Genomic DNA, 19,184 nt, shown 5'->3' on the forward strand with positions numbered 1-19,184 from the left:
GTGTGGTAACCCTCATTAGGAAATGCCTTTGTCCAGCAGTAGACCTCCACAGGCTAATGATGATAGAATTTTGTAACTAGGTACCTATAAGTATTGTGTTGAAAGTATAAATTGCTTTTGGCTTAGCCTAAATGAACGTGAGGAAGTTAAATCAATATTCCACGGTATCGAATAACATTAGCAAGCTATTACAAGGCTTTGCAATGGATTAAAATATTAAGTGTCGATGGAAGGTACGTACGATGGACGTACCTTCCGTTGGGGCGCGCAGCGGAAACGTGCCTCGTGACTCACATGAGCTCTGCGTATATTGACCATTAAATTGTTATTTACTGGATGATGCCCGCGACTTCGTTCGCGTGGATGCAGGTTTAAAAATCCCGTACGAGCTCATTATTTTTGCGAGATAAAAAGTAAAAGTAGCGTGGATGCAGTAAAAACCCTGAGGAGGACATCTCTCCAGGGTTTATGCAAAAAGTTACTTTAATCCGTTGCTCCTATGCAGGCTAACAGATATGCATACGTTAATTTAATACTCACCAACACTTATACTCTATCCCACACATTTTGTTTCTCAGACAATATGCAAAGGTCTGGTGGCTGTTGAATCTTTCTCTATATGGCAGTAGATATTGTATTAAACCTTTAATAACTCAATTTTTATTTTTTTGTTAAAGCAGCTCCCAAGAATGTATAAAGCTCTTTTATAGTTCTGTCTTATATATTTCTGTCTTATATTATATTTCTGTCTTATATAGTTCTGTTTTATAGCTGTGCCTACGTCTGATGACCTACGCACGTGACCGGGAATGATCAAACTGGACGGAATACCCACCTGAGGCTAGAAGAACAGGTTCAGAACCTTGTTCTATAAACCTAATAGGTATAGTGTTGGTATATGAGTAAAGTATTTCTTTACGTTACGCTTGCATTGTCACCCTTGCTGGTGCGCTACAGTCATTGCCCATTGTCTACCGCGCATCATAAACCGTGGCCAGCCATTTATGCGATCATAATAAACATGTCACTCGGTACTTGGTGGAAGCACAATAGAAAACTATCCAGACCTTACCATTTGATCAATCATTTTCATATTTTATAACATTACGAGCTAATACCCGTGACTTCATATCTACGCGTGGATTTAGGTATTTAGAAATCCCGTGGGAAGTTTCATTTTCCGAGATAAAAAGCAGCCTATATGGTTTTTAATTATATTCGTGCAAAAAAGCATGTCGCTCCATTGCTCCGTTGCGGCGTGATTGAAGGACAAACCAAGAAACAAGCACACTTTCGCATTACAATTACTTATTATGGTATTTAAAAAAAACAGGAGCGTAAAATAGTCCCGAGAAAAAAACTAAATTGCACCTACCTACATAATTATACCTAACCACACTAAGTTAGGTAAATGAGTAAGAATTTTATTGACCTACGAAACTCGGATCTAATCATATTAGCGCAGTTGGAGATGTTACGTCCGTTGTCCTAATTTACTTCTTTGTTCAAACATCACACGATTTTACGATTTGTTAACACTTTTATAATGCTTGCAGTGGAATTTTCGTATTTGATTCGAAGATTATTAGCTAAGTATATTATTATTCTTTCTTATTGTTTACAATATGTTACAAGTTTTACTTTTTGTAAAGTAGTTTAAAAAAAATAGAAATTGCTATCAAACGAGAAGGCTGGTCACCTGATGTTAAGTGATTACTGCCGCCAATGAACATTTGCATCACCCGTGACCAGAGGAACCGCCAATTCGTTGCCCGTCTTTCAAGAATTTGTTGATCCCATCTTGAAATCTACTGGGAGCACCGCTGAAGGGATTTGGTTCCACAGTTTGCATGTTCATACCTACATCGGTTGTTAACCTGTCTATGTCGGCTGGTGTTTGATCTTTCTATAAAATATGCCAACGTGGGGGATTTATATTCTGTGATGCATCACACGCTCCTCGATAGAGGAAAACATCGTGAGGTAATCTGCATGTCTCATGAAAAATTCTGATGTTTGCATCTCGTCGATCCCTAGCGAACGTTCTAGAATTCAGATTTCATTGTAATCTATAGCTATTACTGGATCTAGGTATATACACAATGTGGATGTAGGTAGGTAGGACCTAGGTATCTACACAAAAATATTTGATGACGATGGTGAACTGCGTGAAATCCCTCCTATCTTTTTTCCTCCCATGATAGATGAGATATAATAATATTTGCCCAGAGGTGTGGGATGGGATGATTTATTGACGATCGACGGTTTATCAAAATTATTATGAACACCGTAAGATAACATTATAATTCTTTTAGCTAATATTATTTACGATCATATTATTTATTAAAAGCTTGCCATAATAATATTTTTTTTGTAGTTATTCTTTCTGTGTAATAAAAGATTGCCTTGATAAAAATTACAGTTATGCACGTGGTGTAATCCGGCATACTATAAACTTAATTAAAATTTTGCAGTTAACATAATTTTGGTTTGGTTTTTAAAATTTATTTTTACATATACTTATATTTGTGAATACAAGTATTGTCTTTTGTCGTGCATGATATCTTTGGGATAAGGTTGACTTACCTATTTACATAGAATATACTTTGCCTAGGGCTAACTTTGAATAAGTGCATTAAAAAGGAAATAATATAATTCAATAAAACTACGTTTCACGTTTATCTTTTACATTTATTGAAGTCTTATAATATCGTTTTTGAAGAGTAGCACGTTGTTTACATCAATAATAGGTATTTATAATACAATGCAAGTATCTTTCTGTGCCTAATAAATGATTATTATATTATAGGCAAAAACAATCAACATCCGTTTAAGTTATTTGACATTGGAAGTGTACATTCAGATTTGTATTGAAAACTGTTTACTTTTTTTGCCATTTAACGTCCAGCAATAATTTAAAATTTATAAAAGTCTTACATTTTTTGTTCTAGACAATTCTATACAACATATATAATTATATATATCCATAAGCAGTTAAGCACCAAGTTAATAATTTGTTAGAAAAAGTTCACATTTAGTAAAATGAACTTTCTTAAAAGAAACCATACCTAGTAGATTTTATTAGGCTTCTAGGAAGATACATTTTCTAGCTTTAGTAAAATCAAAGATTTAAGTAAAAAGAGTTTTATGAATTACGGGACTTTATTGTATAATTTTAAAAAATCAACGTTTTTGTCATTTCAGGCTAGTAGTGAAACAGTTTGTAAAAAAAGTAGAACAATATATTTACAGTTTCAGATTTTTCACAAATTCTCTTATTCACAAATGCCTATATCTTTAAAAATTAAAGCTACACCTACTACTGCAATAAGTTACGAAGTCCAATGTCACACTCAGAACCTGCTCACCTAAATTCAATTAATGGACAGATCAAGTTCATACATCTTACTCATATCATTAAATGATTTCATTCCAAGAGAGCATATACGTATACGAAGTGAGAGCAGAGTTATTTATTAATTTACTACTAAATAGCTAAATAGTTGATGTCATTTATCAATGATTTATTATTATAGGTAATACTGTTTCTTTTGAAAACGTAGGAAGCGCAGAACAATCATTTACAACAACATTTATTACCCTGTACGATCTAGGCAAAATTTTTAAACATCTTCATCAAAAGTCTGTACTAGTCGAAGGTAGATACAGAAATATAATATCTTGTTATAAATGGTTCTGCTTCTAACGACTTGTGTGGCAACTAACCTGACAACTAGTCATTAAAAAATAAGCATAAAAAATGAAATAGTTAAAAATGCCTGCAGCATTCGGTCGTTCAACTATAAGTAATATGATGGATTCGTTCCAGACACGATCTTTCCGTATCTAGCTAAGATAATTTTCCTATTCTTCTATAACGCACAAAAAACTCTCACAACTTAAATAATAGTAAATGCGCAACAAGCCTCGCAATTATTTTGTAAAAAGCGTATTTACCTATCTAAAGTTCACCATTATGATTCTTGTCATAATTGGTGTTATTAATAAATACGGATAGCTAATAAATAAATGACAATTCTTTTAAATGGCTGTGTTATATTTTTGAGAGACTGATAAGTTTTGTGAAGTTTAGAATTTAGTTGCATATCAACTGAAATGTTTGGAAAGCTGCAAAGCGCAAAACCGTTACTAACGCCGCGCTGTTCGACCGGACCAGTACAGACAGGGATGAGCCGCTCTATCTACTCCCACCACTTATAAACCTGACTCATCGTTGAAAAGGCCATAATGTAAGGCCGATACTGAATTTATAACTACACATGGATGAAACTAATACAAAAACTTGTCACTCCAGTTTGACGTCATGCAGTTCCACAGTCACGCTAACATTTCCGAATTTGGTTTCACCTTTTTAATGCAATCTAAAAATAAATTACTAATACACTTGATATCACAAAATGCATGCACGTAGCATATGAGTACATGAAATGACACGCCCCGATGGCGTCCAGACACAACTGTCTTATTGCAATCACGCTGGTTCATCTACACAACACAATTGAGTCAATCTTTATCCCGAAGTAATTCTGACTTTGCACTTTTTTCGCTCCCGTGAAATGAAAAGTTCGGACTGTCTTTTTGTTTATACGCTTTATCGAGTTTCGCCGTTGGAAGATCGTTCTCGGCCGGTGGAGCCGTCACTACGACGACAGGCACAGGTTTCGAATCTATATTTTCACAACGACAGAATTCTTGTAGCCAGCGTTCAGAGTTGTACGAGGGTCCTTCTCCTCCCAATTCAGCAGGTAGAATGTCAAGAGGCAACGCATCGTGTAATGTAGACAAGTTGTTTCCGTGGAGCACTATTCTTTCCCGCGTTTTGGCTTTGAGATACGGTTTAATAACCGCTAGAGCCGTTTCCACATACCACGGTTGGCCTATGAAATGTATGCTTTTGAATCGCACCGGCATACAATCCTGCAAGCAGTCGATCATCATCTTCAAAATTTTCGCTTGTAAACTGCACGATTGTTTAAACGTAAACTCTGTCCAATCCACAATGATAACGTATCCGTTGGCTTGATTTTGCACTTCGGCGATGGTGCGTTCCAGTGTAAGGAGGAGGGCTCTGAACACAGAGAGAAGAGGGCACGCGTGCGGGGTCCAGTTGGAGGCAAACATGAGGAGCACACAACGGCCGCGTCGGTCGCGCTGCTCGAGCACGCCGGGCAGCCCATCGGCCAGGGCGCGAAGCACTCCTCCGTCCGCGCTGGCCCACAGGTCTGGATGTTCACGCCGATGCTGATGATAGCGCACTAACAATTCAAAACTTTGCTGTACGTCGTGTTTACGCGCGTACAGAAACCGCCGCAAGAAACTGTCATCTTGACATCGACTTTTGTCACGAAGGGCCAAGTTGAGACTCGAATCGACGGCTTCCTTGAGGCCGTCGAGAGCTCGCTGCCTGTCTCCGTCTGTGAGCCTTTTCCTGGACACGTCACAAAGGCGTTCATTTTGCATCTGGTGCAGCCTCCAGTCGTACTCGGCGTACTCGTTCATGTCTAGCGCTTGTGTGAGTCATGCGTCCTTTCACCGATGCGTCGAGTTGCGCGCGCGCCGCCTGGAGCTCGAGGCCGACTGCGCAGTGTGCTCGCTCCGCGCGCCGCCGCCATCGCGGTCCGTTCATTAAACCGCATAATGCTGCCTTCACATTCACTCAAATGTATACTCACTAGCTTGGGCTAATAGCCATACCAGTAGTTATTTACCTGCAAACATAAAAATTGAAACTGATTAAGTAATTAATTTAAAAGGTAGTTAATACCTGAATATGGCATAAATTCAAAAACTTCTTTAATTTTTTTACTCTATTATAACGAAGATATTAATTACTAGGAAACAAGATTTTTCCAAGATAAATCCAGTCAATTCTGAAATGTACATTATAGGATAATACAGCGCAATTTCTATTATTAAAATTACAAATTCTTAGTTTATTATTTTCCGGTTTTATAAGTAAAATACCTTAGTCAAAAAATGTAATGAGATTGGTGTTTAAAAGGCATCCATATTTAAAAAACCACAGTTTTTTGTCAACACTCTAAGTTGACCAAGTAACTTTTATGTGAGCGAGCTGTAAGCAAGTAGCTTAGACCATTCAAACGAAGCATAACTTACACAGGCAAAGCGAGTTATAAATAAAAGAAAAACTGAAGGTTGACTGTATACTGGTCAATTGGCTGGCTGGTTTCTGCGATGACGTCGGCTGCGCGTGCGTAAAGGACGAAAAACACATGAGTGAGAGAGACGGTGCTATATATTGTACCATTATTCGACGAAGCCTTTTAAGTATAATAAAGTAAGAGACCGCTGTAAAATATCGTAGGCAATTAATGCACAAACAAAAAAGGATTCTTGTGACTGGACCTATGCATGTAGCTTGAGTTGGATTCTGTCTTTCAAACTGGGCGATGCGATGGCGAAAGGCAGATTCTTACTTATGAGGGCTCGAAAATAGTTTTGAATTGTTCGTGTTATTTACACACTGTCACTTATTAGAATTTTTATCTTCTGTAGGGTTTAGGTAGTTTTTATAATTCCGTGCCCAAAGGGTAAAAACGGAGCCCTATTAATATCACTCTGCTGTCAGTCTGTCTGTCGGTCCGCATGTCACAGGTCTCTAGCTTGTAGACTAAATGAATAACAAACCTGAAATGGTACTATTTAGGTGTAGGATATTAACCAAAAACCAAATATTGAATGGGGTATCATTATTTAGAGCTCATTGAGTACGAATATATTTATTAAAAAAAATATCTTAAAAAAATAAGGAAATGGGGCCGTCAAAGTAGTCAGTTTTAGACCATTTTTGTGACGGGGACTATCTCAAAAACTAAACTAGTTAGGAATATGGAATCTCGGCGTATGTACCATATTATACTGTATTTAAACAATAAATACGGAAAACAACGATTTATGAAATAGTTTGTAAGTTGTGACAAAAACAAACGAACATTTTTTGGGTTTCTTTTTCACGGTTTTTTGGCTCGGAAAATAAATAATACTTCATACACTTAAAATATGATGTTGATAATTTATGTACGGAACCCTAAAAGAGTGAGGCCTGACTCGCATTTGACTGATTTTTTACTACTAACGAAATTTACTTACCTACTAACGAAATATTGCAACTGTCTCTTGGCCCTAAAGTATCAACGGATGGCCGAAAATCGTATAACGTCCGCACTTTGTTCCCTTCATCGTCCACTCTGTTACCGTAATCGGTAAGTCATTAGTTATTACTCATGTAGCATTTATAACAGCTACTCCATTTCTATACTACGGTAGACAAATGAGTACATCACATTATGTGATATCTATTAGATGTTTAGTTGGTAGGTACATACCTATATCCTTTAAGCAAGCTAGATTTACGGTAAGTGTTGTTTGGTATCGAAATGATCAAAATAAAAAAGATTTAAAAAAGTTGGAAACATATAGTGTTTCCAACTTTTTTAAATCTTTTTTATTTAATATAAATATATCTATATATATAATCTCATTCTCTCCTATACTTATTACTTAGATATTATAATGTTTGTCACTTTTTACTGACGCATTTTCGTTTCATCAAGTTTCAAATCACAAGGGTAATAGAACTTTTCACTTCAAAAATCTATCATTGCATAGGCGTTGAAGTCAGGTTAGATATTTGTTAGGTAGATCCCTTTTTACTGACATATTTCAACTAGGGTAAGCAGTGGTTTTACGTCTCTATGACTTGCACGCCGCTGTCTAGAACACAAGTTACAGCTTGACTCGAGTATCACGCGCGTGAAGTCGCGATCATATAACTGGTAAATACATATTCTTTTAAACTTAGTAGGTATTTTCCGGTATTTAAAAAAATAGAATTGGGAAAATTCGAAGGAAAATAAGAGCTAAAAGACTTATATACGGGATATTTTTTAAGTAAGATTCATAAATTCTAAGTGAAAAATTATTTTCAGGAATCAATAACAATGTCACAAAAATAACCCGCTCCGTGGTCAAGTCGGCCTTTACTTGTGTTAGACTTCAACGGGGGCACAGTTGGGGGTGCGTGACCTCAAATTATATTTTTTGTGTCTTCTCTCTTTTCCTACTTCGTGTTACGTGCTTAGTAGTACGTAGTAGTTAGGTAATTATAAGTATTTAGTTTTTTCACTGTAATTAAGATAAGTATCCAACATATTTTTATCTTGTAAAATAATTGGCTATATATTTTTATAGGTAGGTATGTACCTTAATAAAAAAAAATTCTGTCTGCACTAGCTAACACCCAAGACTACGTCCGCGTCCGCGTGGGTTTAGATGTTTAAAAATATATTTTCTAAAAAAATTCATTTTCTGGGATAAAATTATACCAGTGCAAAAAATCACGTCAATCCGTTGCTCCGTTATGACGTGATTGAAGGACAAACAAACACACTTTTTCATTTACAATATGGATAGTGATTCATTAGTAGGCTTTATATTGTTTTCTGTGCTGTTACTATAAACTACATTTTTCGTTGATTTAAAACTGCTGACAACCCTATTTATAAAATATGCCTATTATAGTACGTCTATTCCTCTGGGTTCACTTTCTCTTTGTTTCGAGTAAGTAGGTCTTTTCATATTTGGATTAGCCACGGCATAAGGATGTGGACAGGTTTCCGGCTCGAATATGCATTACAAAGAAAATGACGAAGACAGAAGATATTATGAACAAATAAAGGAAACAATTTGTGTTAAGCTAATTAATATTAACTGTCGAAACTAATTAATATTAGCAGCTGTCCCTAACTTCGTCTACGTGGATTTAAAATCCGTGGAAAATCTTTGATTTTTCCCGGATAAAAAGTAGTATGTCACTCTCCAGGTCTATAACTATATCCATGCAGAAATAAAAAAACCGGCCAAGTGCGAGTTAGACTCGCGCACCGAGGGTTCCGTATTCGGGTATTTTTTCCGACATTTTGCACGATAAATCAAAAACTATTATGCTTAAAAATAAATAAAAATCAGTTTTAGAATGTACAACTAAAGGTCTTTCATATGATACCCCGCTTGGTATAGTTATCTTACTTTGAAAATTAAAACACATTTATATATTTTTTTCTGTGATGTAACAAACAAATTCACGATTTTTAGATTTATTCTTTTACTTGTGCTATAATTTCATGATTCTACGACTGACGGACGGACAGACAGAGAGACCGACAACAAAGTGATCCTATAAGGGTTTCGTTTTTCCTTTTGAGGTACGGAACGCTAAAAATTGCCAATCCATTGCTCAGTTGCGGCGTGATTCAGGGGCAAACCAATAAATCAACAAACAAACGCACTTTCCGAATAATATGGGCACAGTGATTACATAAGTAATGTTCTAAAGTAAGCATTAACCTACTAAGTGCATGATGCAGTTTTCTGTTTTATTCCGTCGATTTCTTTTCGATAATAGCTATGACATATAAGAACAAAATTTAGCAATTACGCTCTAATAGAAAATTCTTACACGGTTATCTAACTTGCGATTCAATATAGTAGATACTCAATCATCAACATACTTGGACCGCTATTCCAACATAGCCTGCTCACAATTTGATCATTACCATCACATTATCTGCTCGTAAAATGTCTGTTCGGTCTCGGTTGATGTATATTTACTAGGGCAATGACTCTTAAAAAATTAACCGTGGCGCTGCATCGTTGGTCGTTGCCCTGCAGTGACTAGGCTCGAAGCCCGAAGTAAAAATAGATTCACTTCGAGGCACGAGATGCGAAGATTGTCTCCCTGCATGTTTGAAACACTACAGCGTTGCACACTACGACTTTTTGCAGTGATACAAACCTCTGCAATGCTACACTGACAAACTATTTGTCGGTTCATCGATGCAAATGTTAACTTAATTAATGAATTTCATCATCATCATACAACTAATAGACAGACGTTCACTGTTGGAAAAAGGTGTCTTGTAGGACTTCCACACGCCACGATCTTACGCCGCCTGAATTGAGGGGTTGCTTGCGATTCGTTATGAAGCAGCATTTTTGGAAGAGCCCCACCTAATGAAGAGCTCTTCTGACGCTGTGCTATCCGGTGCGAGGTTGTCATTCAAGCCCTTGTCTCGTTTATTTTCAAACTATGTGCCCTGCCCATTGCCTCTTCAGCTTCGCAACCAGCTAAGCTATGCTAGTTAGGTACTCTGGTTCTCCCTACGGATCTCGTCATTATTTTTTTAGCCAATTTCTATCATGACTAACAATTCCCTTCCCATCCAACTAAGCGTAAAGCTTGTGCTACGAGTAGGTACGACAATAGTGCAACGGACCTTTCGGATTTCAGTTCGCTCCTATAACCGTTGAGATATTGAGGCTTAATTTTGATTTGACCACGTAGAGAAATATCAAGTACTAGCTAAAGCCCGCGACTTCGTTCGCGTGGATGTAGGTTTTTTAAAATTCCCGTGGGAACTCTTTGATTTTTCGGGATAAAAAGTAGCCTATGTGCTAATCCAGGGTATAATCTATCTCCATTCTAAATTTCAGCCCAATCCGTCCAGTAGTTTTTGCGTGAAGGAGTAACAAACATACACACACACACACACACACACACATACAAACTTTCACCTTTATAATATTAGTGTGATAGCTCTTCATCGTCCTTTAAGTGACTCTGAGTTTTCTAATGAGACCCATAGTTAGCTACCAATTATTATTTAACGAAATAGTTTAATCTAATTATTAAGTAGTTTATTTTTTCTTGTTAATCTTTACGAGCAAAATAAGGCTTCACATTTTGTTATGGCATCGAACTACCAAATATCTGTATTGTTTTGACCTTGTGTCAAGCTAAAACTCGTATTATGTCATTTATCGCGACTACATTGAAAAATAAATCGCGTTTGTATTGCTGCAATAAGTCGTAGTGTGGAAAACTCTATAAGTTACTACATGCACACAAATGGCGATATGCATCATTGTACTCGTTCTCAACTAGACTCAACAAAAAGTTGATAAATTGTTGCTTTGACATGTACCTAATGTTAAGATTGTTAACACAGACCTTTCATTACTTTTTGCTTAACAACATTCTATTTTTTTCAACTTAAAATGAAGTCAGGTACATTTAAAAATGATTAACAACAGCTTTCCAACTAAATTACAATTCCAAGAGTTGGACCTAATTGCGAGACAATAATAAACGAAATTACTTACATTTCACGACTATGCAATTATCAGGAAAAGTTTGTAGAATCAGTTTTATATTTTGTCAGTTATAATATGACTCGTAATAATGACTTTGATAGAGTTCACTAGGATAATAATATGATCACAATATTCACAAATACTATAAATACTTAAATATACATATAAATTACAAAACAAAAATGTCATCCAAATCACTGTAACTGCACCTAAACTGCAATCGAATCACTGTTCTAGTCACCCTGCCTATGCAATAATATGATTATAATAATAGCTGACTCGCCTTAGCTTCACATATAAGACCGCTAACCCATTCTATTGACTAAATCTTTGAATAATTGAATATAATTAATGTAAAACCTTCGTGAAATGTTCTGAATGATAGTGGAAACCGCCGTATATAAACGTTGTTTATATACTAGATATTAAGAAAAAGACGTTAGGTACCTACCAATTTTTTAAATGATCATCTGAAATTCCAAGGGGAGGAACAACCATCAAAGCCTTCCTTCTATACCACGAAAATACTATATACTGTCAGTACTCACCTCTTATTGTTATACATTAAAACTTATATTGATCCAACTCCTTATCTATACCGGTTTCTATATGCACTATAATACCAGTTCAGCCTACGTAATTGAACCACTACAAGTAGAATATAGTTGGGTCACAATAATGCCAAACCAAACCACCAAACACAAGTCAAGTCCGATAAATATACATGAACGTGAAACTGGAACTTGGCTGATTAGTAATCGATCTCCTTAGATAAACCACGATAAGCTATCAATGTACCTACCTAATTTATATTCGCCATAAGTACGACCACTAATAAAATGAATCATGTATTAAAGATAATATAGTCCTATACGAAACTGCTTATCCAATCCATACCTAGGTACATGAACATTTTCAACAGTCGATGATTTCTACGAAGCATCATCTAAACAAAACTCATAAGTAGGTTCTTACTACTTACCTACATATTTGTTTTGCAAGTCAGTTATTTCGTGACTGGCACTTTTCAAAAGACTAAGCAAAAATAATTGGATCGACCTTCGAGTTCTCGTTGCAAAGTATTTGCGCCACTACACTTAAAAGCGAGTAAAAATGCATACCCGAAGTTTATTAGCAACTATTTATCATCATCATCATCATAATAATAACAAATCCATCGCCGGCTCACTACTGAGTACGGGTCTCTTTTTAGAATGAGAAGCGTTTGACTATGGCCAATGGCTTTTTATTGTATACCAACCTGACTAAGTGCAGATTGGCAGGCTTCCCATATCGGCTAATCACACTAATATTATAAAGGAGAACGTTTGTATGTGTGTGTGTGTGTGTGTGTGTGTGTGTGTGTATGTTTGTTACTCCTTCACGCAAAAACTACTGGACGGATTGGGCTGAAATTTAGAATGGAGATAGATTATACCCTGGATTAGCACATAGGCTACTTTTTATCCCGGAAAATCAAAGAGTTCCCACGGGAATTTTGAAAAAACCTACATCCACGCGAACGAAGTCGCGGGTAACAGCTAGTGCGATTATAAAGAAAAGGGAATTGTGAAAATCGGTATAGATATTTTGACGGAGTTATGGAATAAAATTGATAAAAAATTTGATCCCGTATCCCGAAGAATTCTTAATTTTTTTCGGGATAAAAACTATCCTATATGTTAACATGGAGTATTGGTTACCACTGTACCAAATATCATTTAAATTCATCCAGTTGTTTTCGCGTGATGCGGGCACAGACAGACAGACTGACAAAAATTCAAAAAAGTTGGTTTGGGTTCTATAATTATCTATCGTAATGTTTCCTCCGACAAAAATTTTCAAAATAAGTATATTAATATTAATTAATGTACAGAAATCGTCCAGTTACATTTTATTATAAGTATAGGTATACATACATAGATTCTTACTCTGTGCCTGAAGTCATTTATTAGCAACCATTTATAATACTACCTTTTCGTCGCTGAACAGATCATTAGGTCTGAATATAAGCAAAACTTTTAGAGTTAATGTTCTTTTAAAAATCACAAAAATAGCGGGTCTTTTAGCATCAATTTTGAGAAGAAAACAACAAAAAACCGGCCAAGTGCGAGTCAGACTCGCGCACCGAGGGTTCCGTACTCGGGTATTTTTCCCGACATTTTGTACGCTAAATCAAAAACTATCATACATAAAAATAAATAAAAATCTGTTTAAAATGTACACGTAAAGCCCTTTCATATGATACCCCACTTGGTATAGTAATGTTACTTTGAAAATTGAAACACATTTTAATTTTTTTAAATGATGTAACCACAAATCCGCGGTTTTCAGATTTATTCCTTTACTTCTGTTATAAGACCTACCTACCTGCCAAATTTCATGATTCTAGGTCAACGGGAAGTACTCTATAGGTTTTTTTAAAAGACACGACGGACAGACAGACAGACTGACAGACAACAAAGTGATCCTATAAGGGTTCCGTTTTTCCTTTTGAGGTACGGAACCCTAAAAGCAGGTAACAGTGGGCCCGTGGGCCGTTGACAGATCTGATTGGTCGCGTGTCGGACACCTGGCTCGCGCGCCCTCTCACTTGGATAACTGGGCAGCTGCTCAAGGTGTGGAACTCGCATCCCACTTAACTGAGCACAGCCCGCAGTTCCGCCCGCATTCAGACGGAAACAATTTTTTAAAGTTCTAACAGCCAGCATGTGTGCTATTAGAATTTAATATTATAAAAAATGTGGAAATCTTCTTAAGATATATCCTGGGAAATACATATGTGGAAATCTTCATAAGATACGTCCTGGGTTACATATATGGGATTTTTGTCTATTCCTTCGGCGGCCATCCATATTGGGATGTTCTGAGATCTCTTACGAATACATCCTAATAGGGTTCTTCAAGTTATTTCTATCCTAATAGACATCGTACCGGCAAAGCTAAATCGCTTGGCACGATAATTTAAATAAATCTAGGCTTTCCTGCAAATGAGGCTTCTTTCGTTTTCCAGCTGTTCGCTTTATGTTGTTAACCCAGCGCTTTTTTTACAGCCTATTTCACTTCAGGCTCCAAGCAATAGACTAGACTTTCTCCAGTCGGATATTTTTATCAATGTCTTTTTTATATCACACCCAGAGGAAGGAGACAGTATAGATGCATTTGGAGAGTGCGTTGGATTTCTTTTATCAAATAAGCAGGCTCCGTTTGATGCCATTCTTTTATTACTGCTAAAAAGCAGAACATATTTTATGTAACGCTATAGTCGTGGGTTTAAACACATAAAAGAGAGGTGTTATAAGTTTGACGTGTGTATCTGTGTATCTGTCTGTGAAATCGTAGCTCCTAAACTAATGAACCAATTTTAATTTAGTTTTTTTTTGGAAAGGAGGCTTGATCGAGAGTGTTCTTAGCTATAATCCAAGAAAATCGGTTCAGCCGTTTGAAAGTTATCAGCTCTTTTCTAGTTACTGTAACCTTCACCTGTCGGGGTGTTATAAATTTTTAATTTACACTTGTATACCTTTGGGTATGATCAGTGATCACCATCAGTAGTTAATAAGAATTCCACGTTTCTTTTCTTTCTTATCCACTAATTACTCCTTACTTGCTTATTTATTTTTTACACATTTGAAACGTTTGAAGCCTTCCAATGCCTTAATCTTGATACGAGTAGTCTCTGCTTGCGTAAGCACAAAATACCTTAACGACTGCGACCCTGCACGTCGTCGGTCTTCACCAAAATTGCACGCTCATTACTTTCAAATTATACTTTCAACCTTTCAAGGTAATAATATCAAATTGTTTTTTTTTTATAACTTTTGTTAAATCACTACCCATATAATAAATGCGAAAATGTGTTTGTTTGTTAGTGTGTTAGTTTATTGGTTTGCAGTTGGTTTCCGTCAATCAGGTCGCAACGGAGCAACGGATCGACGAGATTTTTTGTATAGTTATAGTTAAAGACCTGGAGGGTGCTATACTTAGAGGTTAATTTTTATCACTTTTATCCCGGAAAGTCAGAGTTCCCACGGGATTTTTAAAAGCCCAAAATCCACTCAGACTACCGCTTATTACGCTCTTATGGACTGAATTTGAATTTAAAATAAAAAATATTTGAACTGTACCATAACTGAATCAAACGTTATTAAAATGTAATTAAACACTTGTTATTTATTCTATGAAACATAGTGGCGCCAACCTACCTGCATTACCATCAACATTGTCATTCGTCCTTCGTAACCTTATCGAGTACCTACTGATGACTAATTATTATTTATTTAAATAACAATCATTCAATTGTCAACTTAATTAAGATAAAATAATTAGATTTTTATTATTAAATATTTTCATTATTCTATTAGAATAATGAAAACCGTCACGCGAACGGAGCAAACTGATATTTTATATTCAAAAATAGGTACCATTGTTTCTTTGATTGTCAATTGTTGAGTTGTACCTAAGATAATTCATGTAATGGGGTAATTAATTATTATGTACACTTAAAACTAAAGATACGTGGGTTCCAACTTCCAAGCGCGCCCTGGTCTTAAGTGGGCTCTACACTCGCGGCGCGAACGGCCGCGAACTAGTCACGAACAAGACTGTGAAGATTTGCGAGTGTGGAAGAAATACATTTCACGCGTGGATCGCGGCATCACGGCGTGAAATAACGGCGCGACTTCACGTGCGAGTGTAGAGCCGGCTTTAGAAGAAGCCCCCAACAAACTCAACCTATTAATTTACTATGCATCGTCGTCTTCCACCAAGAGAAGTCCACCACTGGACATAGGCCTCGTGTAGATACTTCTACGTAATTATCCGAGTAAAACTCCTACCCTAGGGTCACGGCCCTCAGCAATGAAAAATACGACACAGAGTGGGACTTCTACACGCCACTTGCGCCGCCTGAATCCAGCGGCTCTTTGTGACTCCTGCGATGTCATCTAGCCACCCTGGTGGGGGTCCCGCCACCACCGCTACGCTGTCCGCTGCGAAGTCACCATTCCAGCACCTTGTGTTGGGGCCCTAACTACTATCGATTCTTAGAACTATGATCGGTATTTAAAATTCGATTATACCTACGTTAAACCATGAAATTGGCGACCTTCCTAGCGGGGGGATGATGGCTGTAATTGTATGAATCATACCAAAGTGACATGTCTCGGGTTCTTTTCCCGGCGGAGTCAATTTAGGATTTTACAATATCTATTTTGGCTCATAATATCTGGTCTGGTGGGAGGCTTCGGCCGTGGCTGGTAATCTCATTCCACCAACCGATTTAGCATTCCGATCAGATGTTGCGATGAAATCTATAAATACCTATGGGTTAAGTAAACTCACTCATACCAGGTTAGTTCGCTTCCATTTAACACTACCATCTACACTTACCTAATTATGATCATCAGATGAGATAGCAGTCAAGGTCTAACTTGTCTCTAAATAAAATAAACAAATAAATGCTAAATCCTGGCTTATGAAAACGAAACAATAAGGTCAGCATTAAATGTGGTCTGACTCACGTACCTATGCGATCACTATGTATTTAAATATCTCCATGTTTTTATGTAAATAAGCAAGTTACGCGAAAAACAATGCCTTCTTTACATCAATACAATAACTCGATCGAGTTTCTTCCAACGAGTGAAAATGAAAACGAACTTTATTTAACACTTGCGGCCTATCCCAGCTTCGCACGACTAGCTTATTACAATTTTCGTAGGGAACTTTAATTTTTTTGAAAATAAAATACATATCACTCTGGAATAATGTTGCTTTGTACTTACCAGAGATTACTTCCTACAAACAAAATTACAAACTTTACATCTTTATAATATTAGTATAAATTGGTAACTTTCTGTCTACATACTTAATTACATCAAAAACTGAAAGAGGTAGATGCTTGGTAGAGGTAAGCAAAAACCGGTATTTTGAAATCCCTCTGTCATCCATTACTCACCTCTGCAGATAATTAACGTAATTTTAAACTTGTTTTACATAGCCAGTGATCTAGATACATATACCTAACTGGCATAAAAGCCAAGAAGCTTTAATATTCAGGGCTGCCAGAATATAGCGCGGAAAATCCTATAGTACAAATTTTAAAACAACTTACAAACGTCTCTAACACTATGTCAGACTCTCTCTTCTTATAGTGACAAGAGTTTAAAAAAACCCGGCCAAGTGCGAGTCAGACTCGCGCACTGAGGGTTCCGTACTTGGGCAATTTTCCGACATTTTGCACGATAAATCAAAAACATAAAAATAGATAAAAATCTGTTTAGGATATACAGGTAAAGCCCTTTCATATGATATCCCACTTGGTATAGGTAGTTATCTTATTTTGAAAATTGAAACACATTTTAATTTATTTTTTTAATGATGTAACCACAAATTCGCGGTTTTCAGATTTATTCCTGTACTTGTGCTATAAGACCTACCTACCTACCCTAGGTTAACGGGAAATACCCTATAGGTTTCTTGACAGACACGACAGACGGACGGACGGACGGACGGACGGACGGACGGACGGGCGGACGGACGGACAGACAGACAAACAGACAACAAAGTGATCCTATAAGGGTTCCGTTTCTCCTTTTGAGGTACGGAACCCTAAAAACCTGAAAAACTACCCTAAGAGGTTTAAATAGGGCTTTAAGCTAAGCCGCGGGCATGAGCTAGTGGAAGTACCTATAGGTATATTTTTCAGAAATTATGTCACTACTGGACACAGCTACTGGACAACCCTAACATCTTGCGACGCTTATATATAGTCTACTTGATCTATTTCTTTACACATCAGGGGTCTATACAAAGTTATAATGTACCTTATCTGATGTACTTAATTATAATTGGTTAATGCACTTGCATGCAAATAAAATATGCCGCTCGAGAAATCTGGAGAGAGCGTGCGCATTGAAGCGCGTAAAGGCAAGTGGGTATTAAGTTACATCAGATTTTTTTACTGTGAATTTTTTTTCTTGGTTGAATAAATATATTATTATTATTTATTAATTGTTATTACTTTACATCAATAATTACAAAACCGATTAAAAATAATTATTAAACTTAAATGAAAATGAAAAAATATAACTTGCAATTTTTCTCTGTCCGATGGAACCATACAAGACACAAGGTAATCCTGTGTCATGGGTACCTACTACCTACCCGGTACGGCACGCTATAAAATATAGTATTTTCTACATTTGAAAAAAGCGGAGTTAGACTAGTGGTTAAAACGTCGGCCTCCTATTCGGCGCGTTCGGGTGTTCGATTCCAGGGACCGCTAACTTTTCATAGGAATTGCATTAACTTCGAAGGTACACATCCTGAGGAAATCCTGAGGAAAAAAAATAGCAAAAAAAATAGAAAAAAAAAGAAAAAAAGAAAATAAATAAATCTGCATACCTACTTACCTGAGAGTTTCTATAATATTCTCAAAACTGCACGATGCCTGCCAATCTGCTAAACCCTTCTCATTCTTTTCATTCCTTCGCCGTTACAGCAAGTGATATTTAATTGCTTAAACGCACATAACTTAGAGAATAATTAAATAAAATAAATAAAATAAATAAAATAAATAACTAAGAAATTAGAGGTTCGTGCCCGGGACTGAACCCACGACCTGCCGAATAGGGGGCGAATATCTGAACCACTTCACGTTGCTTACAATTAAATATTTACAATATGACGTGCTTTATAATTATATTAGCAAGGATTTATTAACCCCCGAGGCCCCGACCCAAAAAGAGGAGTGTTATAAGTTTGACGTGTGTAGCTCTGTATCTGTGTATCTGTCTGTGGCATCGTAGCTCCTAAACTAATGAGCTGATTTTAATTTAGTTTTTTTTTGAAAGGTGGCCTTAGCTATAATCTAAGAAAATCGATTCAGCCGTTTGAAAGTTATCAGCTCTTTTCTAGTTACTGTAACCTTCACTTGTCGGGGGTGTTATAAATTTTTAATTTACGCTTGTTTATAATGCGATGGGATA

General features: G+C 36.6%; 1 protein-coding gene across 1 annotated transcript; it reads right to left on the reverse strand.

The window, feature by feature from the left end:
* Positions 1 to 2,674: 2,674 nt before the first annotated feature.
* On the reverse strand, positions 2,675 to 5,729 carry LOC123873536 (clavesin-2-like). The gene has a single exon (XM_045918399.1). It carries the CDS (start codon positions 5,518 to 5,520, stop codon positions 4,525 to 4,527), a length of 996 nt encoding a protein of 331 aa, XP_045774355.1. The 5' UTR covers positions 5,521 to 5,729; the 3' UTR covers positions 2,675 to 4,524.
* Positions 5,730 to 19,184: the final 13,455 nt, after the last annotated feature.

Source organism: Maniola jurtina, chromosome 17, assembly GCF_905333055.1.
Source record: "Maniola jurtina chromosome 17, ilManJurt1.1, whole genome shotgun sequence".
NCBI lineage: Eukaryota > Metazoa > Arthropoda > Insecta > Lepidoptera > Nymphalidae > Maniola > Maniola jurtina.